This window comes from Tauraco erythrolophus, chromosome 15 (genome assembly GCF_009769465.1).
Source record: "Tauraco erythrolophus isolate bTauEry1 chromosome 15, bTauEry1.pri, whole genome shotgun sequence".
Classification (NCBI taxonomy): Eukaryota; Metazoa; Chordata; class Aves; order Musophagiformes; family Musophagidae; genus Tauraco; species Tauraco erythrolophus.
This window is the reverse complement of record NC_141479.1, coordinates 159,042-183,093: the sequence shown is the minus strand read 5'-3', so window position 1 is coordinate 183,093 and position 24,052 is coordinate 159,042. Positions and strand designations below refer to the sequence as shown.

Here is a 24,052-nt window from a genome sequence, read left to right as displayed (position 1 = left end):
CTCTGCGGCCCCACGGAAGCAGAGGCAACCTGCCACGGGGAAACTCTCAGGGCTGACAGCATAAAGAACAGCAACCAAAGACTAAGAGGGCCCAAAACACTCATGAGGGGCTGGAAGAGCCAAGCTGACCTCCTCGAGGAGGCAATGCCCTCAGGCTCTCGCTCCTTCAGGCCATCCCATAGATTTGAGACTGCAGACGTTCAGACGTATAGATATTTATTGGTTTCAGTGAATTATACAAATGGATTGACCTGCTATCGATGCCAATAGAACTTTATTGGAATATGGAATGTAAACAGATGTTTCAAATAGAAACATTGCAACCTTATAAAAAATTAACTATTTCGACAATGCCGCAGAAGGAAATTCTGTGTTTAGGTGCTGGTGGGAAAACGCTATCTCCAGCTTCTAGGTTTGAGTGTCACCAGAACCACTTGATGAAGTCACACACAGAACAAGTAGAGGAGGCAACTGTGAATCGTGGGGCTGTAAAGCCATCGAGGGATCTGACGAAAGAACCCGCAAGACGAACCCCCCACCCCCCGCAACAGGATCGGCACCCCGGAATTCAGCGAATGGCTGACTTCATTAAAACACTACGTCAGTAGCTGCACAGCCCCCTCCCCGACAGACCACACCACCGCTTGCTGATCCTTCCCCCTCCCTGCGCTCTCCTCCCTGGCCTCCTCTCCACTCCCCCGTCCTGCGGCGCTGGATTGAACCGCTCCAGAGCTGTGCTCCGGCACAAGTCTGCATCTGGCACGAATTCTCATGGGAGCCACGTCACGAGGTACGTGGTTGCACACCTATCACAAGAAGTCTTGCAGCACTGACTTTCCTGAGCTCAGTGGGAAAGTCTGGACAGTCCCTCCCGCTCCTGCCACGAGAGCAGCCCTCACATTCACACGTTCCCAAAGCAGGTCTATTGAGCTTCTTCTCAGAGCGAGCCTTTGTCAAACACACCTGGAGGGGACCTCGTCTCTCCCAGCAACTCAAATCAGTGCCTTCGTTGTAATGCTCCAAACCAATCCTGAGATGCTGCTGGGTTTATGGGCTGGTTTTTGTTGAACCTCCCTCCTCCCCAAAACTGCCACGGCATTCGCCATTGAAACTGGAATTCAAGGGCCAAATTCAAGCCCAGAGTGAGCAGTAGAACTTGGACCTCAAAACAGAGTTGCACCTGCTGACCCCCAGCCTGAATTTGGTTCATCCAGAGTCTACAAGTCAGAAAGGCATGTTTAGAAAGAGGCATGCTAAGGGCTGATGGTGGAACGACCAATTTGTCCCCACCAGCGTGGTGGGGAAGGCTGGGCTGAGAAGGAGGAGAAGGATCCATAGAGACGTGAACCAGAATCAGTTGTGTTGAGCCCTGGGGATATCACTACATGTTTAGCTCTTGCAAGACGATTTGCCCAGGGCTTTGGTACCACAGGGTTAGAGTTACATTAACCACAACCACCAGAGAGGAATTGAGGTTTATGACCCCCTCCAAGGTTAGATTTCTGCCGAGTATAAAGGGGAGGGGAAGGAAGGGGGGGTCCTTGGTTCTTTTCCCTTCACTGTGTGACCGAAGGTTTTGCTTTTATTTGTAAACATCTTGAATTACCCGTCGTTTTCCAGTCTTCATCGCGCTGTTGTCAGGCCACTGGAGAGCACAGCGTTTTCTGAGCTGGGCTGGGACTGCTCCTTCACCACTGGATCTGCAGGAGACACAGGCCGGGCAGGAAGGGGAAAGCATTTAACAAAGCGGAAGCACCACCCTGGCAAACCCTTCCAGAGAAACTGCCCTCAAAACCCACAGAGCTGCTAAGGCTTTCACAGAGCAGGGAGCTGAAATTTGCACCCCCCACCCAAGACTGCCCTCCATCCCAGCTAGCTGCAGCTTCTCCAGACTCACAGAAATAGGGGTGCTCCATTGCCTCCTTGGCGGTCAGCCTCTGTTGATGGTCATATCGCAGGAGTTTGTCCAGGAGGTCTAGGACTTCAGGACTGACCAGGTGTCTGTTCTCACTGTGGATGAAGTTCTCCCAGCGCTTCCGGGAATGCCTGCAAAACGGACCAGCTGTCACTGCCCAGCTCTGACCAGCACAGCAGTACCCAGAGGTCCCAGGTGCATCACCTGCCACTATCCACTTCTGAGAAGAGATGGCTGCGACGGAAGCTGCCTACAGCTCTTCCTTGAAAAAGCTACTGCTCAGCAAGTGCTTGTCGAAGGGGGAAACCCCTCTTCTTTAGGTACACAGTTGTGCACGTCCTGCACCTGGGAAAGGCACAACATGGCACATTCCCTTCTGTCTACGGGGACTAAACAGTGTGCAGCAGGCAGAGTGACACCCTTGGGACCAGAAGTGCAGGGGCTTGCCAGCCTCACAGAAGCTGTCCTCACTATCCCATCTACCTCTCATCCTTTTCAGAAATCTCAGCTGGCAGATTTTGAGCCCCTCAGCCCACACTCAACTCCAGTGTCTACATCTCCACTTCTAGGATGTCAGCAAGCAGGAGAAGGAAGAAATGGGGGATGGCTCGTGGATCATGGGAGAGGCAAATGGAAAGAGCCTGCACTTCAGTGACCTCCTGAGATGACAAGAGCAGCCAGATGGGAGGCCTGCAAACAGCATTGTGACCCAGATCAAAGCAGGCCTTTGCTGAGAGTCCTTCACGGCGACGGACATCAGTTTGTCTCCCTCTCTGTGTTACAAGGTAAAAAGGCTGCGTTTCACTTCTCCACTTACTGGCCCAGGATATCATTGAAGTGCGGGTCCAGTTCTATGTGGTACTTCTTGAGATACCCATACAGCTCGTCTGTGCCCAGGACCTTTGCGATGCGAACCAGCTGGAACAAAAGGCATGTTGAGACAGAGCAGAAGGACAGGCCACCACTCTTTCACATAGGCAGAGCTGCCCAAATCTAAAAGCTCTCCTTCTGGAAACATCCCAGATGGAAGATGTTATCTCCCTTGAAACTTGTTTTTGCAACATGTGCAGAAAACAAGTCTCCTACACAAGGCAGTGAAGCATAATCCCAGATGGCTTAACTAAGCAAGTAGCAACATCCTCCCAGCCTGGTGATCCAATCCCCAGAACCTCCCCACTATACACACAGAGACGAGGCGGTGACAAACGTCTCAAGAAATAATCCAGGTAGCAAAGTCTTTACTTGGTCATAATTGTCCTGGCCGTGGAAGAAAGGCTCCTTTCGGAAGATCATGCTTGCCAGCATACAGCCTAAACTCCACATGTCTAAGCTGTAGTCATACATCTGAGGGCAAAAAGGAGAAGCTGTCAGAAAAGGGATGCTCACCATGGCCCAGTTCCCCAGCTGCACAGGCAACCTGAGCCTTTTCACTTCACAGCCAGCCTCTTTCCAACCCAGGCAATGCCAATGCCCTGGCAGGCAAAACCAGACAAACCAAAAGTGGCCAAAGTGCAACCACAAGTGGTACCACTGGCTAGCAAGGAGGAGGCAGACTCTTACTTGGTAGTCCACAAGGAGCTCCGGTCCTTTGAAGTACCTAGAGGCCACACGGACATTGTATTCCTGAGCTGGATGGTAGAATTCGGCCAGACCCCAGTCTATGAGCCGCAGCTGAACACGTGATAAAGAGACACAGAGTCAGGCATGAGCCAGACAGGTGAAGCCACATTGGCCAAACCTCGCAATCCTGCGATGCAAACGCGGAGCCCAGGGTGCAGGGAGGTGCTCCGAGGACAGGAGATGACCTCAGCAGTGCTCTGGTCAGGCTCTTCCCTTCCGCCATCACCAGGTGGTGGGGCAAAGCCCAGCTTAGAGAGCTGTTACAGCACACCGTTACTGCTGGGCAACTGGCTTCCTACCAGCACCACCAGCCACAGCGGACAGGGTGTCGCATACTAGGGAACAGGCAAAATCCACCTGTCTTGTCCCACTGTTTAGAAGGGCTGGTCCAAAGGCAGTGTTGAATTTAACTGGGGGCTGAGAGCAGGAAACGAGGTAGGAGGGGGGCCCACCACATCCTGCAAGGCAGAGCATCGACTTTGCAGCCGCAAGGATGGACGACTTGCCATGTTACTGAAGGGCAGCGGATCTAGTAAAGGATTTCCCACTCCTCAGGAACCTCACCTTGCCTGCACAGCCACTGCGCATTGACAGGGAGGGAGCTGTGGACCAGCAACTAATTAGCTGCTGCGAATCCCAGGTCCCTGGGAACACGGGTACACACAGCACCTGACGAGGTACGAGTACCATGATGGTGTGGGGAACCTCCCTGTGCTGCCCATTCCCACGGCAGTGAGCTGGGTACAAACGTTTCCTGTGATCTAAGTAGCACAGCCCAGGAGTGAGGAAGCCACTGCGGGACACGGAGGCTGTACTACAGGAGGAGCTTAAGTTCCCTAGGTAAAAATATTCATGTGTGTTTCAGACAAGGCCACTCTTCTTCAGGCCAGGGCCTCTGCGCCCTACTGCTGCACCTCCCCAGGAGGAGATTAACAGCCCAGACCTGCCCCTCTCAGCAAAGAAACCCAGCGTAGTTGGCTGGGGGGAAGAGCAACCTCCAAGCCATGGACTCCCACTGTGGTGCTCCCCAGCGGGACTTTGGCCATCTCCTGATGCAGACACAAGTGGAGGAGAATGGTAAAGAAAGGTTAAAGGGGTAAGTACAGCTGCCCAGACTATGGGTACAGAGATGGCAGAGTTCCAAGTTTCCCTGGAAAAACCCTGCTGGTAAGCCCTGGCGCCACAGTACCTTCTTCTGTTGGTGGTCTATCATGACGTTGTGGGGTTTGACGTCCCTGTGCATGATCCCCATGCTGTGACAGTAATCCAGGGCCTGGCGGACACACGCACACACATTAGACACGTCTGTAACCACAGGCACAGTATTAACAACATAACAGTTCTCGGCCAGCAGCAAGAGTGCCCGGTCCACGAGGAAGTGCTGCAATCCTGGCATCAGAAACTGCCATTTTCAGCTCTTACGCTGCACGTGATGAAGCGACAAGCTGGCAATGAGACTGTATTGATCTTATGTGCTCCTGCAGCCACGGGCCCTTGAACCTTGTTCCCTGCACAGTCCTTGAAGAACACTATGCAGAGAGGCGCCCCCCCACCTGGTGACGAGCCCAATGCTCCCACCGAGGCAGCCCTGCGCTTCCCAGGTCACGCTCTCTTTCCCAGAGGGGATGATTCTTACATGCAGACAGTTTTACAGCCTTCCAGGGCAGCTTTCCACTTGTGGTCCAAAACGCCTGAGCTGGAACGTCCCTTCTGCCCTGCTCGTTTAAGGCAAACCTGCTGCTACAGAAGGCAGGTGGCAGCACACAAGGGAGGGCGACGCTGCGCAGCGCGAAGGCAGGAGCACACATAAGCTCTCCAGCTCTGTGACCTTGCACCACTTGCCCCCCCGCCCCCACAGCTGTTCCCTTGAGCAAGGGGGTGAGAATGTTGTTTTCTCATCTCCAAGGGGCAGGGAGATCCATCCGTCAACATCTCTCAGATGCTCTGAGATCTCCAGCAGCACGGAAGGAGGGTATAGTCTGCAGTCATTCAATATCCAAGACATCAGTGCCAGGGAAGTAACACTGTCCTTGGGCCCCTGCTGCAGCGGGAGGCATAGGAGGCAAGAGCTTCCATCACAGCAAGGCCTCAGGGAATGTCCTTGCAAGGACACATGGCCTCGCAACCAACAGGAGTCACAGCAAATTGTGGTCCTGGGATCTCCAGTACAGGAGATTTAGAACAGGTTGGACAAACTGCTTCCAGGGATGAAGCTGTTGTAGTATCTTGCTTGTCCCAAGGCAGGATCACCTAAGTCTTGTCATCACTCCCACCCTAATCTTGGGCTGCCTCAGGCTCCCTCCAGCCTTCAGTAGGAAGGTCTTTCCCTTGCAGACAGGTGCAGCAAGCTTTGGGGTGCAGAAAAGAAAGCCTCCCTCAAGCTCACCAGATCTATTTCAGGAAGTCTCCTGCAGTCACCAAGTCCTGGAGCACAAAGGGCTTTCTCTAGCCTGTCCCACTCATTTCCAGAGGCAGGGGACCTGCCAAGTGCCAGTCTAGAAGTCCCAAGGCCCTGCTAGGACCTGACACAGTCAAGCTGCTGCTCCAGCAGGCCAGCACATAACAGCCCTGAGATCAGCCAAAACCTGTAAGCTCTCCCTAATGCCCTGCTGCCTCCCAGGTCCTGCAGCCAGAGACCCCAGAGAGGCAGCGCAGCAGATCTCACAGATCTGCCATACAGCTCCGTGAGCTTTTCCATGGGGAGGTGCAAGCTAGGCTACCTAAGAGGAGGTATTTAGGGCACTCCTCGCCTTTCATCAGAGGGGCAGGGGAAACTTTGGCTGGGAGGTCTCAAAGCGTAAGACCGGTGTTATATCAACATATGACAGTTGGCAAAACCAGAAGCTTTGTTCCCCAAGACCACATCCATGGGGTTCTGTGACCACAGGGCACTGAGCTGGCCAGCTTGTTCTTGAAGTGTCTTAGATCCCCCGCCCAGAGGCAGAGGGGTCTAAGACCAAGTGGGCAGAAGTCACCTTCTGGGGCTGCATTTGAATACTGCAGCAGAAGGAGCCTGGAGCTGGCAACCTCTCTCTTCTGCTCTCCCTAGCGTGCTAAAGAGTCCCCAGTTCCCCAGCCCTGCAAATGCCTCTTGGTGCTTGGGAGGGGAGTCTGTCTGGGAGGGAGTTGATTTTCCTTATCGCAGTCCAGTGGTGTTAGAGACACAGGGAGACCAAGCACAGCCCTACCTGGCGACTAACAATCACAAATGCTTCATGGAGCATCAGAGACCAAAGGTCCCCAGTTTGGCTGTAATACCTCACAGCAACAAGCCAGGTAACCAGATCTCTTCCCAAACCTTCCCGGGTTACGGGACACGGATTCTGCCTTGAACATGAGAGAAGCAACCACTGAGTAGCACCGCCCTGTGAGCCCTGCTACCGCCTCTCTCATTCCTGGTCTCCCCATCCAGACTGCCATATGCAATGCCACTCACCTTCAGCAGCTCATACATATAAAACCGAATATCAAAGTCTGTCAGGATCTGGTACAGTTGCTGAAACAGATTTGGGGAGGGAGGGAGATAAAAAAAAAAGAGAGAAACAAAAATAAATACTCCAGATTTGGATTAGTTTCATTTCCTGCACCCCACCTGCCTCCAATCACTGACCCCATTCCAGGTCCCCTGTGAACGCTGCCACTCCCGAGGGCTGTCCTGGTCTCAGACTTGCCAAGGATAGATTTTCTCTAGAAAATCCAGAAAGGATGCAAGAGCTCCCATGAAATACTCCTGCGATCATTCAGACTTGTCACAACTTCTTTCCAGCAAGAGACAGGCAGGCTGTCTGTCCAAGGAGAGGACAGCGAGCACTTCGGAGCATGCTAGAGTTGGCACAGATGATCCTGACTGTTCACATGCAAAATCGTCACAGCGACAACATGGGTAACAGCATTCAGAGCAGGCAGGCTGGGAACACATGGGCAAGGCTTCGAAGTGCTCAAGGTGGGGCAGGGAGAGGAAAACATTAACCTAAAGGGGCATGGGGTGAAGAAGCACAAAGGGTAGAGACAGTCTCAGCTGCGGAAGCTCCCCGCTATCCCAGGAAAAAGGCTAACGCAACTCAACAGCGCAGAAACCTTTGTGGGGCCGAGGAGAGCGCAGCTCGGAGTCTCAGTTAAGTGCTTGTTGCCAGCACACGTCCACCACCCTCCTCTGCCCTGTGCTCTGCAGCTACTCATGTGAAACCGAGGGAGATCCAGGGTGCACTTTAACCTGCACCGTGCCACCAGCACTGGAGAACTTGTCATCCTGCAGCTCTCACGCCAGGTCACTGGCCCCAACTGGTCTTCTGCTCTGTATCTGTCACTGGGCTGTGCTTTCGTCCAGGGAAAGCAAGGTGAGACACCAGGACAGGGCAAGGAAGGACCTTCACAGGGCAGCAGTAGGACCAGACCCCTCTGCCCTTTCTACCAAACAAGGATCATCTCACAGCTCCATCAAATCACCGATTGCATCAGCACTGGAGTCAGCTGCCCATCACGGGCACCACTTGGCAGCTTCAGGAAAAATCCCAGAGCAAGGGATTGAAATTCACATTCCAAGAAAGCAGCTCTGGCCTCAGATTCCCTTCAGGCCCATGCCAAGGTCCTCAGGGCCAGCTCCAAACAGCCCCACTACCCCCAGTACTGCTCTGGGAAATCATTTAACAACATACGAGTGTCACTTACACACGCAGAGCTTTCAACGGCCTCCAGGACACAAGCTGCATTGTATTCTCATGAGCCGGGATGACCCTAATGCTTCGGAGCAACCCACTGAAGCGGACAAGTGAGCAGGGAGCAAAAAAGACACAGCCAGAAGCTACAGCAGGGATAGATTTCCTGCCTCAGTTGCACATTGCTCTCATGCACGACCCAGGGCCAGCAGAGGACAGCTGAGCCCTTCCAAGAGTTTGTTTAAATGGCTTGCCCAGGTAAGGAACACTGGGGAGGGGACAGAGATGCTCTTTCTGGGAAGCACTACCCTGTCCAACTTCACCTGGCAACATCGATGCACCTGAGCAAGAAGCGGCGCAGGAGAGGCAGAATAAGGCCAGACCCCGTTTTCCCTCTTCCCTGGCTCCTCTGCCTCTTGCTGCCTGTAAGCAGGGATGGGATGGAAGGGAGGTCACCGATGCCTTTCTTCTCAGGCCCACAATGCTGCTGCTTCTCCGGCTCATAGCCTTCAGCAGAGGCAGCCGTTGGGCAACCAGCTTTCAACAGACTTTCCTATAAGAGCTGCCTGTGAAACCTAGCACCTCTGACTAGAGCAGCTCTGGTGGAGTCTGCATCCTGAGGCAAGCTCACTACCCTGGATTTCAGGAGAGCAGACTTGGGCCTCTTCAGGGATCTGCTTGGAAGAGTCCCATGGGAGAAATCCCTGAAGGGAAGAAGGGCCCAAGAAAGCTGGGTAATATTCAAGGATCACCTCTTCCAAGCTCAGGAGCAGTGCAACCCAACAAAGAGGAAGTCAGGCAGAAATACCAGGAGGCTGTAAGGATGAACAAGGAGCTCTGGGACAAACTCAATCACAAAAAGGTGGCCTACAGAGGCTGGAAGCAAGGACAGGTAGCCTGGGAGCAATATAGGGAAATTGTCCAAGCAGCCAGGGATCAGGTCAGGAAAGCTAAAGCCCTGATAGAATTAAATCTGGCCAGGGACATCAAGGGTGACAAGAAGCAACAAGCTTCCATAGGTACGTCAGTGATAAAAGGAGCACTTGGGAAAACGCGGGCCCTCTCCCGAAGGAAATGGAAGACCTGGTTACCCAGGATTTGGAGAAGGCTGAAGTACTCAATGACTTCTTTGCCTCAGTCTTCACTGGCAAGTGCTCCAGCCGCACAGCCCAAGTCCCAGAAGGCAAAGGCAGGGACTGGAAGAAAGAAGAACCGCCCACTGTGGGAGAAGATCAGGTTCAAGAACATCTAAGGAACCTGAAGGTGCACAAGTTCATGAGACCTGATGAGATTCATCCACAGGTCCTGAGGGAACTGGCAGATGAAGCTGCTAAGCCACTAAACACCATATTTGAGAAGTTGTGGCAGTCCGGTGAAGTTCCCACCAACTGGAAAAGGGGGAACATAGCCCCCATCTTTAAAAAGGGAAAAATGGAAGACTTGAGGAACTACAGACCCGTCAGTCTCACCTCTGTGCCTGGCAAGATCATGGAGTAGATCCCCCTGAAAAACCATTCTAAAGCATATGGAAAAAAAGGAGGTGATTGGTGACACCCAACATGGCTTCACTAAGGGAAAATTGTGCCTGACAAGTTTGGTGGCCTTCTATGACAGGGTTACAGCTTTGGTGAATAAGGGAAGACCAACTGACATCATCTACCTGGATTCGTCCAAAACATTTGACACTGTCCTGCAAAACATCCTTGCCTCTAAATTGGAGAGATGTGGATTTGACGGATGGACCACTCGTGGATAAGGAACTGACTGGATGGTCACACTCAAAAGAGTTGCGGTCAACAGATCGATGTTCAAGTGGAGGGCAGTGACGAGTGGTGTTCCTCAGGGGTCAGTACTGGGGCTGGTGCTGTTTCACATCTTTGTTGGCAACATGGACAGTGGGATCGAGTGCACCCTCAACAAGTCTGCTGATGACACCAAGTTGTGTGGTATGGTGGACATGCTGGAGGGAAGGAATGGCATCCAGAGGGACTCTGACAGGCTGGAGAGGTGGGCCTGTGTGAACCTCATGAAGTTCAACAAGGCCAAGTGTGAGGTCCTGCACGTGGGTCGGGGCAATCCCCAGCACAAGTACAGGCGGGGCGGAGAATGGATTGAGAGCAGCCCTGAGGAGAAGGACTTGGGGGTGCTGGTTGATGAGAAGCTCAACATGAGCCGGCACCGTGCGCTGGCAGCCCAGAAAGCCAACCGTGTCCTGGGCTGCATCTGAAGCAGCGTGGGCAGCAGGTCGAGGGAGGGGATTCTGCCCCTCTGCTCTGCTCTCCTGAGACCCCCCTGCAGTGCTGCGTTCAGCTCTGGGGTCCCCAACATCAGAAGGACATGGAGATGTTGAAGTGGCTCCAGAGGAGGCCACGAAGATGATCCGAGGGCTGGAGCACCTCTGCTACGGAGACAGGCTGAGAGAGTTGGGGCTGTTCCGCCTGGAGAAGAGAAGGCTCCGGAGAGACCTTCTAGCAGTCTTCCAGTACCTGAAGGAGCTACAAGAAAGCTGGAGAGGAGTGTTGGACAAGGGCGTGTAGTGACAGGACAAGGGGCAAAGGCTTTAAACTGAAAGAGGGGAGATTTAGATGAGATCTAAGGAAGCAATTCTTCCCTCTGAGGGTGGTGAGGCACTGGCACAGGCTGCCCAGAGAAGTTGTGGCTGCCCCATCCCTGGAAGTGTTCAAGGCCAGGCTGGATGAGGCTTTGAGCAGCCTGGTGTAGTGGAAGGTGTTCATGCCCATGGCAGGGGGGTTGGAACTAGATGATCTTGAAGGTCCCTTCCAGCCCAAACCAATCTATGTTTCTACGACCTTCTCGCTGTGCCAAGGCCAATGGTGTTACTAGCAATGCCCAGGCTCTGCTTGCTGTAGAAAACAGTCCCTGCAGGAGCATGCTCAGCCCCGCTGCAGGCAGCCAGCGAATGCAGAATGCTTTGAAGGACAGAGCCAAGGTTTCCACTGCAAGTGGGTCCCGCACAGCAGCTGCCCCAAGAAGGCTTTGACAGTGGGCCCCAAATCCCCTTTTCCCAGCCTAGCAGGGGAGAGCAGACACCTCCTTCCCAGACATGTCCCCCTGCTCTGCTCTTAGAGCTGGCCCTTTGGAATAAAAATGTCAGAAGTATCACTGCAGGGATCACTCAGACCCAGCCCAAACATCTGCTCAGCTAGTTGCCAGCACTCAAGATCACACAAGGCCTTGGAGACCTGGGCTGGGCTCCTTTCTCCATACAGAGCATGGGGAAAGGGCAAACAGGGAGTCTCCATCCCTTTCCAGCTTTTGGTGATATTTTGGCACACATCACGTAACCAATTGTAAACTAATCCTGTTAGTGCTTGAGGAGGCAGAGACATGCCTCCCCTCTGCATGGGTCTGACAGGAGTCAAATGCTTGTTCTTCTCCCTTGAGTGAGCGACGCAGCCGGCTACGTGCAGCAAGCAGCGTCAGCAAAGCAACAGGGTGGCTGCGAGGAGCTGTCGGAGCAGAGACGCTGCTTTGGGGTGCAGGGCAGGCAGCAGCAAAAGAAAACGGCCCCCAAAGCATCCCAGCCTTGGCAGTCACGCAAAGGAGGAGAACTTTTCCTAATCACCTACACAGGACAACAACTATTTTTCAAACTAACTTTGGATGTACAAGGATAAAACAGGATGTACAAGGATCCCCTCACAGCAGCTTGGCCTGAAAATTCACCAAGGTGCACAGAAAGTGGAAGATGTGACTCCAAAGCCCTCTGTTCCCACAACTCCAACAGGCTGAACATCCTGCAGCAACCTTTCACTGCTCACGTTTCTTGCTCATCTCCTCTTCTTCAGCTGCAAATCTGCTAGTGTGTTTTAAGGACCAAATAGCAAACCCAACCCAACACCGCTCCTGGAGACCTGGCTCTGCCTCCTTCTTTCCCGGGGGATTTGCCTCTTGGGGCAATGAAAGGCAAACGACAAGGTACGCTCAGGGACTATACAAAACATGTGACAGCTGATGGTGTCTGAAGGACAGGCATCTCGTTTCTAGTTTGAAAACAATTAGCAAAAGACATTTAATTTCCCTGACGGTTACTCAACTGACTGCATGGCTCTGCGGCACAGCCATCGTTTCAGGCAGACGACTGTGGGTAGTTTGAGCACTCACAGATGACAAATAATTCAGCAGGTCTGAAGAGAAACACCAGCCCTGTACACAAGCTGCCGTCCTCACGCAGCAAAATACGCACTGAGTCTAGTTCCAGCTCATCACCCCTGCAAGTACAGAGCTGGCACTTTCAGAAGGGACCCAGCCAGGTAATTCAAGAAAAATCAGCTCTAGGGAGGTACCACCTAAGTCTCCTGCTTATACCATAATTTAGCCAAACCACGTGGAATATAAGCTTGTGCTTCTGGTCTGGAATTGTCCACAGTTGTGGTTTAAGCCCCACTGAACTGCAGCTTCTGCCTGTGCACAGAGAGCTGAGGAAACCCAGCAGCCATTTTCATGGTACACAGACATGAACAGGGTCCTGCCATTTGAATGAGCAAAGGGGTGAAAGCATTAACATTAAGCAAAAAATGACAACATCGAAGGAAAGAAACTGCCAGAAAGGAGGAAACTGAGGAGACATCCAAGCTTGTGAGCAACTATTGCCAACAGGAGAGAGAAAAATGCAGTCCTGTAAAGTGGTCAGTAACCACCTGCTGTACACAAGCTGCCCTGGGAACCCCCTCACACACTCTCAAGGTGATTTGCCAGCGAGATGCATGGTACTCATCAGTACCGCCGAATCCAGAAGTCAATGCAGAGATGGGCAGATTAGCAGCAGCCACCTCAAAACAAAGACAAAGAGGTCCCTGTCAGCAGGATTAGCTCATATGGCACCTAGCTCTCGCAGAATTTGGCTGCCCAGGGAGATCAGGACTGGGGACAATGACTAGGTACTCTCCAGCTGCTTCACGTATAGAGGCATAGGGCAAGCCAAGACCTCCAGCACAAGTGGTCTCATCTACTCTGTTTTCTTTCTGCTTGGCAAAGGCACTTCAGAGCAAGGGAAGTGTTCAAGGCCAGGTTGGATGAGGCTTTGAGCAACCTGGTGTAGTAGAGGGTGTCCCTGCCCATGGCAGGGGGCTGGAACTAAGTGATCTTTAAGGTCCTTTCCAACACAAACTGTTCTATGATTCTATGAAGAGACAGCTTGGGAGCCTCTGTACAGAAGAGCATATTCAGAGGCACCTGTGAGTAGCAGCAGCTCTGTAATCTGCCAGGGAGCTGCGGCCCCAAGAACCTACCCAAATCAGCAGCAGAGCTCACAGGAGTGTGGCTCAAATAACCCACATGCCCCACAGGCAGCGAGTGAAATTCAGGTTACAAATAAGCTCTGTGCACAAACAGCCACACCGCACGCCCTCGGGGACACGTTTACATTCCCAAGACAAGTTATTCCTGCCTTGTACCAATCAGCATCAAAAGCATCAATACTTCCTGTCTCAGACTTGTACAGCTGTGAATCTGGACCTCCTCAAGGAGCCAGGCTCCCTCCTAGGAGCCTAGAAACGATCTGCTGCAAACTCATCTAGTTGTTTGTGATGCCAGAGCTGAGCATTGGTACTTCTGCTGTGGCCAGAACAACATCGCCTTACTGGCTGCAAGAGTGCCTGGGACAGCTGACCTACCATGTACTCCAAGCCCTGCATTTTTCAGTTAAGAGTCCCTGCTGGCCACCAGCCTCAAGTTACTACTCAAGGCTCCACTTTGTGCGCATATTTCAGTTTCTGGGTGGTATCTTTCACAATAATTTTTTCCTCTAAGGATGTGACAGGTGGTGTAACCACGTTTTGACTAGCAGACACACAAAGCAATCCTAAGCAAGGTGTGCTTCATCCCGAGCCATATATTAAAAATAAAAATAAATTTAAAAATCTCTAAATAGAAAGTTCAGCACTTCCAGGATCAGCCTTATGAAGAGTCCCTGGGTCACCAGGAGAAGCATAGGGACATGTTCCCAACATAGACGCGGCACTGGAACAGCTCAGCTGATGTCAATGAAGCCCAGACAAACCACACCTGCTTCAATGAGCCCCGAAAGGTCCCCACACAGCACTCCTCTCATGGCTGTTTACTTGATGGAGGCAACACTCATCTCCCCGCCCAGAGCTGTCAGGGCAGATGCTGCTGCAAGTTACTATTATTCTAGCCTCTGTGGGAGGTCTCCACATGAAATCAAACAGCACTAAGACCACCAGTGCCAGCATGGCTGCAGCTCTGGCCATGCACAGGGTCCCCCAGCAGGGTTCAGCTTGCCAGACCAACTCCATAGGGACAGAAACAACACGTGCTGCCTCGCAGCGTGTAGGGCTGCCGGTGAGACGGTCCATGGACCAGCTGACAAACTGTATCCTTTCCACTGACACCAACTCAGGGTCCTTCTCCAGGTGTTTGGTGTATCTGCTGAAGCTGTGTCCTACAAGGCATGCACCTACGTAAGGCTCCGCCACAGACAGAAGAAAAAAGCACCATCCCGTAACACAGAATGAAAGAGATCTTTGAACAGCGCAGGAGAGGAGACTGCTGGTTTTCCAATGGCAACTGCTCAATTAATTCTCCACCACCGACTTAATGACTGAGGGTAAAGATTCACATGGAGGAAGCAAAGATACCATTAAATTAGGCATGGTTGCTAATTACATAGCCCTTTTGTGTATCAGCTCCCTGCTGCCAGCCCGCAGCATTTCAGTGGCACGGGCAGTCGTAGCTGCACCCAGACAGAAGGACCCCCGTTTTGGGTAGGAGTAACACCACTTGGAGCTCCCCAGAAATCAGGGAATACCCTGCAGCCTCAGGCAAGCAGAAGAGCTCGTAAGATGTATTCAAGACTGCTCAGTCCCTTGCTACCAGGCCCACCGGCAGTGGGAGCCATGCTCTCCAGCCTCTGCCATCCCACAGCCCCCAGGTCTGACTGATTCCAGCACAGATGGGCGTCATCTGCTCCATCAACTGCACTGCTGTAAATAGAGCATTGCAGCACCGGGATTAGCTTGGGCTGAATATACAGCACAGCGGTTACTTACCAAACTGAGAGGGGAGTAAGAATATCTGACCCGTTGAACTTACTCCTCAAAGTTGGGAGGAGGTTCAGCCCACAAGCTTTTATTCCTTCTCATCTAGAGCCCATTTACAGGTTTCTGACTTACATGGGGAAAGGAAGGTGAAGCTGATGTAGGTGAAAGCCCCAAACTCTCAAGGAGTATCTGACAACCCAAGATCACAGCACTCGACAGAAACGGGAAGCCTCCCCCCCTCCACACTCAGGCAGACTCACCTTAAAATCTGTGTTATTAATGTACTCGAACACCAGAGCAGGGGTCTTTGACTGCAAGAGAGAGAGAGTCACAGTTTAAAACGCCCTCTTGACCTTTCTTTGCTCCCGAGAAAGCTTTTGCTTCCTGTCCAACCCTCACTGTGAGCGCGGAGCGGAAGCAGGACAGCAGGAGAAACGCCGCCCTGCTCCTGCCGCTGGCAGAGGCAAGCTCTGCTCATACCCTATGCAGCATGTGCCAACACAGAGTTTTCGCCAGTGCTGCTCCTCTCCATGCCATGGAGCAGAGACAGCACTGGGAAGGCAAAAGGTGTCACCAGGGGCTAAGGCTGCGCAGCCCATCGCGGGAGGAAGGTCAGCCAGGACTGCTGTCATTTCCTCTCCGTGGCTGCCAGGAGGCTGCGAGTCACAGAGAAGAGTCTCAGGCAGAGAAAACTTCCCAGGAATGGGATAATTGTGGCAATGCAGACAAAGGATATGACCTCTGTGCACTGGGCAGGACAGCAACCACAAGGATGAAAAGTGCTTGATATCTAATTGCCCTGGCAGATACTTATGTTCCTGATGCCAGGCAGAAAGTGGAAGGCTACAGGCCTTTTCTTACAGAAAATTTGTAGGGATACAAAACTCCTCCCCCATCAGCCATGGGAAACTCACAGAAGACACAGAAAGGGTGTAAAAGAGTCTGGGGAACATGAAGAGGAACATAAGCCCATCCAAACCAACCCATCTCAGGAGACCCTAATGAGCTGGACACCGCTGACTTCTGGCTGGCATGAAGGCACGGGCACAGGCAGCACCTAACCCAAGCTGGGAGCAGAAGTCGTGCAGCAGTGCCTGTCCCACGCCTGCAGCCAGCAGGGAGGCAAGCCCACCACACACCCCGTGACACACAGGCACCTACCACTGGATCCTTGACAGTGTCAATCAGATTAATGATGTTGGTGCCACCACGCAGATTCTCCAGAATCTTAACCTCGCGTTTTATCTTCTTTTTCTTCACTGGCTTAAATAGACAAAAGAAATTAGAAGTGAGAGCCCTTTCAGAAATTAACACTGATTTTTGCCACCCATTTTGACTGGATCATATCATGGGCCCTCCTGTTTCTGCTCCCAGCCTCACAAGGGAACATTTTTAGCTTCAAAGAGGAGACAGACACTTTGCACGAACTAAGATTTCCCTCTATCAATGAAAGCTTTCCACTCATCAGGAGGATAATCAAATCACTCCAGACGAACCCAGTTGTGACTCCAGTAATCACGGTTTAAAAGCGCCTTGGACTGCTATGTGGAAATCTCAGCGCACTCATTCCATGTTATGCATTTACAGCCGCAGGACAAGCACGGTGGACCTCATATCTCAGCTTTGTCTACCAGCACAAACCAGTATTTTACTCCTTAATCCCAACCCATTGCCCAACGAGCACTTTAATCCAACGAAAAAAACGACCTGAGAGTCTAACGCCAAGATTTTAGTAAGCTCAGACACTGCTACACCTAATTACACGCACGTGTCTTTTGGAAGCACCCGTAGGGCACAGACCCAACTGCACAACATGCCATCGCACCCATATAACATGAATATTTTTAAAGCCTGCGGGCATTTTTTGACTCCTTTGCAGTCCCAGGAACTCCCTTTGCAAAGTAAGCTTTTCTCTGGACATCACCCCGCAGAGTGACAAAGAACAGCTGCTCCAAGGCAGGGGCTGGAGGCTGGGTTAGCTTCTCTGCTTCGCTGACCCAGCGGTTCACACCAAGGCAAAGGAACAATTGTTTCTGTAACTCATCCGCTCCCAGGACAACTCCAGCTCTGTGCCTGCTTGAAAGGAAAAGCAGCTTACAGCAGCTCAGAGGGGAGACTTTTTTTAACGAGCTTTGGCTAGTGACCGGTGTGGGTATCACTGGCTGCGAGTCACTGAGTCTGGGAGCTGGAACATCCCCTCGCGCAGCACCAGTACCATTGCAGAGACATCTTGCAGGGACTGGTGAAGCCCTTGCCCTACCTGTGAGATTTGCTGATGGAAACACTCCTCTCCAGACATTCCGCTTTCTAAAACGCTCACCATCCGGCACGGAGTCTGGTGTGTGAGGAGGGGAGTAACGGGGCGTGACAAACAGGTACGAGGCACCCCACCAGAGCGCCACACGTTATCAGACGTCTGCGTGAAGGACAAGGAGCCACAAGAGCCCAACAGCTTGTGCTTGCTGCCTTGCCTCTGCCGCAGCCTCCCGCTTCCATGACGGCTGCAGAGCGCCGATGGGGCAACTCACACTCCCGTTACAGGCGAATCCAAGGCAATCCTTGGTTTCAGACCCCTCCCAGGAATGTGTGAGCAGATGGGAGAAGGAACAGAAGCTTTTTATATAGTGGGAAAATATGGCGTTTATGTAAGTGGTAAAATACGCTGTCTTTCCAGGCTCTTCAGGTGGTTGAAACCTTCAGATTCAGATCCTGCCCTTCTCCTTTTCCAAGTTAAAAGGCAGGAGCTAGACTGTCAAGCCAAAAGATGAGAATCTCAGCCCGAAGCAAAGTGCCAAAAATAACACGGATACCGGCACAGGGAGCATCAGCACCTTGCAAAGCTGCTGTGGAACATGGCAGCAAGGCCAGCACAGCTGGCAGCCACAGCTGGAGTGACACGGGGCAGGGTTTGCTGGGGAGGGGTGACCAACAGCCCCGGGGCAGTGCCCAGACACCACTGGAGCCGGTGGGAGGTCGGACAGGCAGGGAGACAGAAACCAGCAGAAGCGAGGGCGACGTTTCCGACCCCGAGAGGAAGACGCTTCATTAGGGACTAACTTCATTTGTGTCAGCACGGGGACAGACACCACCCTCACGTCGCCCACACCCATCTTACCAGAAGGCCAAGACAGAATTAGAGGATGTAATTCGGTTACTCTGCTCGTCCAGCGAGGCAGATGCACACAAGAGCTGTTTTCCAAGGAACTTCAAAGAGGGAGCGGAGCCACTGCTGTCCTAAATGGCCTGGCTACTGACAGGCATGCATCCCGGCCTCTGCTGCAACACTCGCACCCGCCTGGGCACCGAAACAATGCCTGAGCACAGCCAAGAGCACCCAAAGCCCACTCTGAAATACCTTTTCCTTTGTTCTGTAGTTATTTCAAGGGCCTTTTCCATCAGCTAGGTAGGGGAGGATATCCCCCTGAGATTTCCGTGTCTCCTTCCATAGCAACCACCACTCCCACTGGGGCAGAAGACGTTATCTTCCAGGCACTTCCACATGTTTCCACCTTTTCCAGGATGGGAAAATGATGCCCTGTGTGATCTCCACCACAAATCTACCCCCATCCACACTTATTAAAAGACACAAGCAGAAAGAATTAGTGACTTTTGGAAAGAAGAAGCAGCAAGCTGGTCTTTTTTTAATTAAATGCCTGCAGATAATTGCCAACAGTAGCATCTCCGACATAACGGAGGAAGACACTCCAGTGAACACTGTCTCAGCAAGAGGGAGAATTGAAAGCTGCTCACTGTTTGCACGTTTTCCTGCTTAGCTGCACTAGCGCGGAGCACGGGCCAGGCTGCCCGCACATGTGAGCCAGGGCAAGGGCCCCCAGGCCTCTGGGCAGGGGGGTATGGGAGGCCCTGCTGACTGCAGGGTCCTGGCAGGGTGGGGGTATGGGAGGCCCTGCTGACTGCAGGGTCCTGGCAGGGTGGGGGTATGGGAGGCCCTGCTGACTGCAGGGTCCTGGCAGGGTGGGGGTATGGGAGGCCCTGCTGACTGCAGGGTCCTGGCAGGGTGGGGGTATGGGAGGCCCTGCTGACTGCAGAGTCATAAGCAGTGCATCCCCCTCTCCCTGCTTGCAGCCAATGGTCAGGACAGAGTTTTCCCCCACTAGGTAAATAGGGATGAGGCAGAGAAAAATGCCACGGGCTGAATTAACATCATCTTAGAGGAAAAGCTATTGCCTGAAAGTTTCCTCAGAGACCAAAGCAGGGGACCAGAGCATTTCCCCATTTCAGATTTGCAGGAGAAAACAGTGACTGCTGGCCTCAACCTCACCTCGCACAGCTTGCACCTGACCAGCCTACCCAGCCGTTGCTCCAGCCACAGCTGCAAACACCATCTACTTCCCAAGAGCACATCACTGAGGCTCCCTTTTTCCCCCCCGTAACTGATTCCAAGCCCAAGCTCTTGCATCTGGCAAGTCAAACACATTGGTGCAAGCCATTCCAGCACACAACCAGTACTGCACTGGAGCTAACTGGTCACAACCACAGAAACTCTGACGACTTCCCTCCTGCCCCCGGACCCCAGTACCACTAAACTGCAGGCAATCAGCAGCACACCCCCAAGCACCAGGATTAAATCTGGGTTGCTACAACTGTCTCTCAGAGTCACCCGATCTGTCTCTCCAAGGATGTCGACTCCAAACACACATGGATTAAATGTGAACTAACTGAAGCTCTTATGGCCTCCAACCATCTGCCCCTCTCAGCAGGGACAGCTTCTGAAACACCAGTGCTTGCAGCCAGAGTATTTTAGCAGTCTCCATTTAAGGCTATTTTATTAAACCAGGCTATGAACAGCAGCATTTCGGGCCGTGTTTCCGACACAGCTCAGTCCTCCTGCCCTGGGAGGGGCATTTCCAGCAGAGGAATGGAGCAGGCACCTAGACAAAACCAACTCCTCTTGAATTTGATCTGCCTGTGTTTGCAAGGCAGCATTTTATCCCAGTGCAGGCTCCAACTCCATCTGTTCCCATGGCAGAGGCATTTCAAAGCCTATCTCCATGCTGGGATTCTCCAGCGACCAGTATGAGTCAAACCCTCACTGCCCTTGAGACAGGCTCTGACAGAGTCCCTCTGCTCTATGCAAACACCTATTTCCATGAAATCGGTAGAAACTTGACAGCTTGGACGCTTCTGTCGCATGTGGTTGAAACTGGCCAACCAGTGCAAAAACTACTGGGAGGGAGGAGAGGGAGAAAGGCTGACAGGCACCAGGATTGCATAAGGCTTGTTTCCATAGGAAACCAGGCTAAAAGACATGTCTCAGTTTAACCATGTCTACACTGGGAGGAGTTTAATTACTTCAACTGCAGCAGTACCCTTAGAACAACATGACTGTCTAGCACCAGCCAGCTTTCCAGTTTCCCAGGAAATTGCTTCCTTCCTCAGGCAAACTGAAAGCAAGGTGGCTGTAGATGGTGGAGACAAAACATGCAGCTCATGGCCTTTGCTGCAGGTTTCCCACCCTACCAGCCACAAGGATCCCACAAGGGTGCTTCAATCCACTTGAAAGTCAGGCAGAAGAGGCAGTGACAGTGGCCAGCGCTATCCCAACAGCCGTTGCCCAAAGATGGGGAAGCATCGTGTGATGCCATCCCTCTGTGGTGGCGAGGGATGGCATGGGACAAGTAGCCGCTTTGCAGTCAGGTAGATGCAGAAGAAAATACCTCTCTGAGGCTGAGAGATAACATCCTGGGTCACTTCCCATGAGATCATGTAAACTTGTAAGCAGGGAAGGAGTTGTCATGGTTTAACCAGTAAACACCAGCTGGGAGAATTAACATTGTTTGCTAAAATAAACCTTTAAATATAAGGCTGCAACCGTCACTTCCTGTCTCGAACGAATAAATGGCTGCCTAGTTAATCACCCTTTTTGGATGGTTTCTAAGGCAAAGGGAGTACAGTCTTCTGTCAGATGCTTCAGTTCCAGCCTTCCCTAACAACCTGGGGACTCACCACTTGCATTCAAACAAGAGAAGACAAATTTGTTATCCAAAGTCCTCTGCGCCTTTCCACACTAAGAAAGAAAAGCAGTGACCAGGAAGGCATGTGGAATACAAGTGAAATCCAAAGCATAAAAATCTTTTTACGTTAGCCAAAAGCAGGCAGCCAGGCAGTGTGCACGCTGCCAGCTGAGGAGCACACGTGCTGCTCCAAAGGAGTCACAGAAGGTGCAGGGTTTTGCTCAGCAGGTGCTTTGTAAAAGAGCTGGGGGTTAGCGCGGCAGGGGAGAAGGTTTAGCAGTCAAAAGATATAAATCTGCAAGAAACTAAAGTCATTTATTCCATCAGCCCTTGAGGAAAAAGATCTATCATTTGCTTACCAAACCTGAATAGCATGGAAACACCACGATGCTTCCAGTGACTGAGCAGGGAAATCTCAGCACGCAACATCCAGGAGCAGCAGAAGGCTCGAGCAGCATCCTTAGGACAAACTTTGAACATTTACAAGCTGGCACTAGGAGCTCATCTGCCTCTAGCAAGCATTATCGAAAGGATCACAATCATCGGCCTGTAAAGCTGGACGCCAATTGCTCAACAGGAAAACTGGCTTCAGAGCAGCACGGCTCATTTTGCCAGACATCAGCTGGGAAACCAAGTAATTGCATTCAACAGAGCCACAAAATCAAGGAGCCCACTTGCATTAATATTCTGCCGGTTGTTCGCATCTTACAACTTCCACTATGGGAATTCAAACTTTCCCGAGCTGCTCTTGAATTTTAGAAAAGAGGGATAAAAAAAACAAACTTCCCTGAAACTACTAAAGCAGTTTTGCTTTTTTGATTTAAGTTCAGTAGAACATACCAGCACGTGTTTTGAGGGCAGTGCCGTTCCTGCTTTCAGAAGGTCTTTCCTCCTGCCACAGCGCATCCTGAAACAGCCCTCCTGGGGCTTCAGGATTGCTCCTGATGCATCGAGACTTCTGCAGCCAACTAAAAGGGAGATGCACAAGGACCAATCCCCCGATCCCCACCACCACCACTACGTGGGATGAGAATCATTCATTCAGGCTCTGCCCTTGCAGGAGCCACAGCCTCACGGCTCACCAGTTCCTTGGTGCCAGAACACCACCACGGCATTTATCAGCTGCATCTCCAGGCCTCTGAGAGAGAGAGACACACACCCGGTGCTGGCTCAGTTGGTCTCAGCTCCAAACACGGCTGGACTCCAGCAGCCGACCGTGCCAAGCTCAGTGTGGGCAACTGGTGTTGAAAAGAGGAGAGCTGTGTGCCCGGCTCTCTTGCAAACGGGCTCATTGCAAGACTGCCAGAGGAGGAAGTGGGCCAGGGCGAGCTGATTCAGTGCATGCAAACGCAGAGGAGCAAGAGACACAGATAGCTACCAGGAACAGGCATCGAACGGCTTTGGTGGAAGGTCACCGATGCAGTCAAAAGCTCCAGCCCGAGGGACCAACATCATCCGACCCTATTTCCCTGTGCAATCCCTTCTGCACACCAGCACAGGAGTCGTTTCAGCCCCCATCTAGAACATGCTGGCCTATGTGGGCTCGAATGCTTTTAGAGGCAGAAGAAAGTTTAGCAGAGCCACAGGGCTACCTTCCCCAAACGCTTCCCTAGCTTCTAGAGTGATAACCTGAGTTCAACACTGGAAGGACCTTGCAGCAGTGCCTGGTATGAGCGGCAGCTCTGGAGGGTTCACTCAGCCCAAAAAGGGGAACGATGGTGGAAAACCAAAGCCAGACAAACAAGAACGCACTTGTGAAACCACGCACATGGTTGGAAGTTCCAGTTCATGGACTCAGCACAGAGGGACAAACACCACCAAAGGAGAAAGGGCTGTTTCATCACTGCTGCAGAACCTCCATTCTCCTTGCAACCGCGTTCTTCCCCTAACCTCCACCTGCGTGTTGTGCCTATGCAGACAGTAACCACACCAGGAGACAAAAGAGTCTCTTTGTGTGATGAGTTTAATCCTTGCAGGCAAGTAGAACGTACAGAGACACATAGGTGCATCAGGAAAGGGGGAGGAATTATGCACAGGGCTGGCAATATGGATGCTGCGATCTCTGCCTTGAGCACACACGCAGATGGCGGTAACCAGCACAAAAGAACGGGTTGTGAAGGATGCTGTGGTGCAGCTGAAGCTCACCAAAAGCCACAACTACAGGTCACAGCAGCATTCTCGCCACAAAGAATCACCCACACAAGTTACAAGCAAAGTAGAAAGTTTATCTTTGGCTTTTAGCATGGCATTTGCAATGCTCTTCACATCCCACAGGAACTCTGTTACCCAGGAACAGTGGATTCACCTTCAAGGTGCAGGAGGAGACTGGGAGACACTGTGGAGCTGCATTAGCAGAAAAGCAAAATGAGAAGTTCATCAAAGAGACAGCACAAAGTTGCAGGCTGACCTCAGCAGTCCACCAAAAATCTCCATCTATGTGGTTAGATATGAAAGGGCAGAGGCACCTTCAGGTACCTCCATTCAGATGATACATGACTCACCGGAAACAAAGATATCTTAAACTTCCTTTGCACGTGCTGAGGAATGTCAGACCTCATCCCGGGATTCAAACCTGAGCATCAAATTCAAGCAAGACACAAAAGGACGTACAGGACGTGTTCCCTTGTTCCCTGTTCCCGGCGTGGCCCTCCCCTAAGCATGCAGGAAGCCTGCCTACAGCTGTACAGAGACCAGCCAGATCCAAATGCCCACAAGAGCCTCCTACACCAGCTGGGGACTGCAGGTGCACAGCTGCGGGCTAACTCCATGCCCTGCTACCCATGAGGGGCAGGAAGGTCAGTACAGTGCAGAGTCCTCCACTATCTACCAAGATGACTTCAGCCCCGCAGCTTTTCGTGCTGAATC

General features: G+C 52.1%; 1 protein-coding gene across 2 annotated transcripts in view; it reads right to left on the bottom strand.

Moving 5' to 3' along the window:
* Positions 1 to 24,052, bottom strand: part of CSNK2A2 (casein kinase 2 alpha 2) — a 30,256-nt gene that overhangs the window by 2,193 nt on the left and 4,011 nt on the right. The window contains exons 3-11 of one of the 2 annotated variants that reach the window (XM_086620679.1): positions 16,374 to 16,475; positions 15,473 to 15,523; positions 6,972 to 7,031; positions 4,725 to 4,808; positions 3,476 to 3,586; positions 3,158 to 3,259; positions 2,733 to 2,833; positions 1,898 to 2,046; positions 1,607 to 1,700 (exon numbers count right to left, since the gene is read on the bottom strand). In XM_086620679.1, coding sequence (XP_086476805.1) covers positions 1,624 to 1,700; positions 1,898 to 2,046; positions 2,733 to 2,833; positions 3,158 to 3,259; positions 3,476 to 3,586; positions 4,725 to 4,808; positions 6,972 to 7,031; positions 15,473 to 15,523; positions 16,374 to 16,475 — 837 coding nt within the window. In that variant the 3' untranslated portion in view covers positions 1,607 to 1,623. Of the gene's footprint in view, positions 1 to 255; positions 1,701 to 1,897; positions 2,047 to 2,732; positions 2,834 to 3,157; positions 3,260 to 3,475; positions 3,587 to 4,724; positions 4,809 to 6,971; positions 7,032 to 15,472; positions 15,524 to 16,373; positions 16,476 to 24,052 lie in introns of those variants that run through there. The other variant, XM_086620678.1, reaches the window with a different exon arrangement.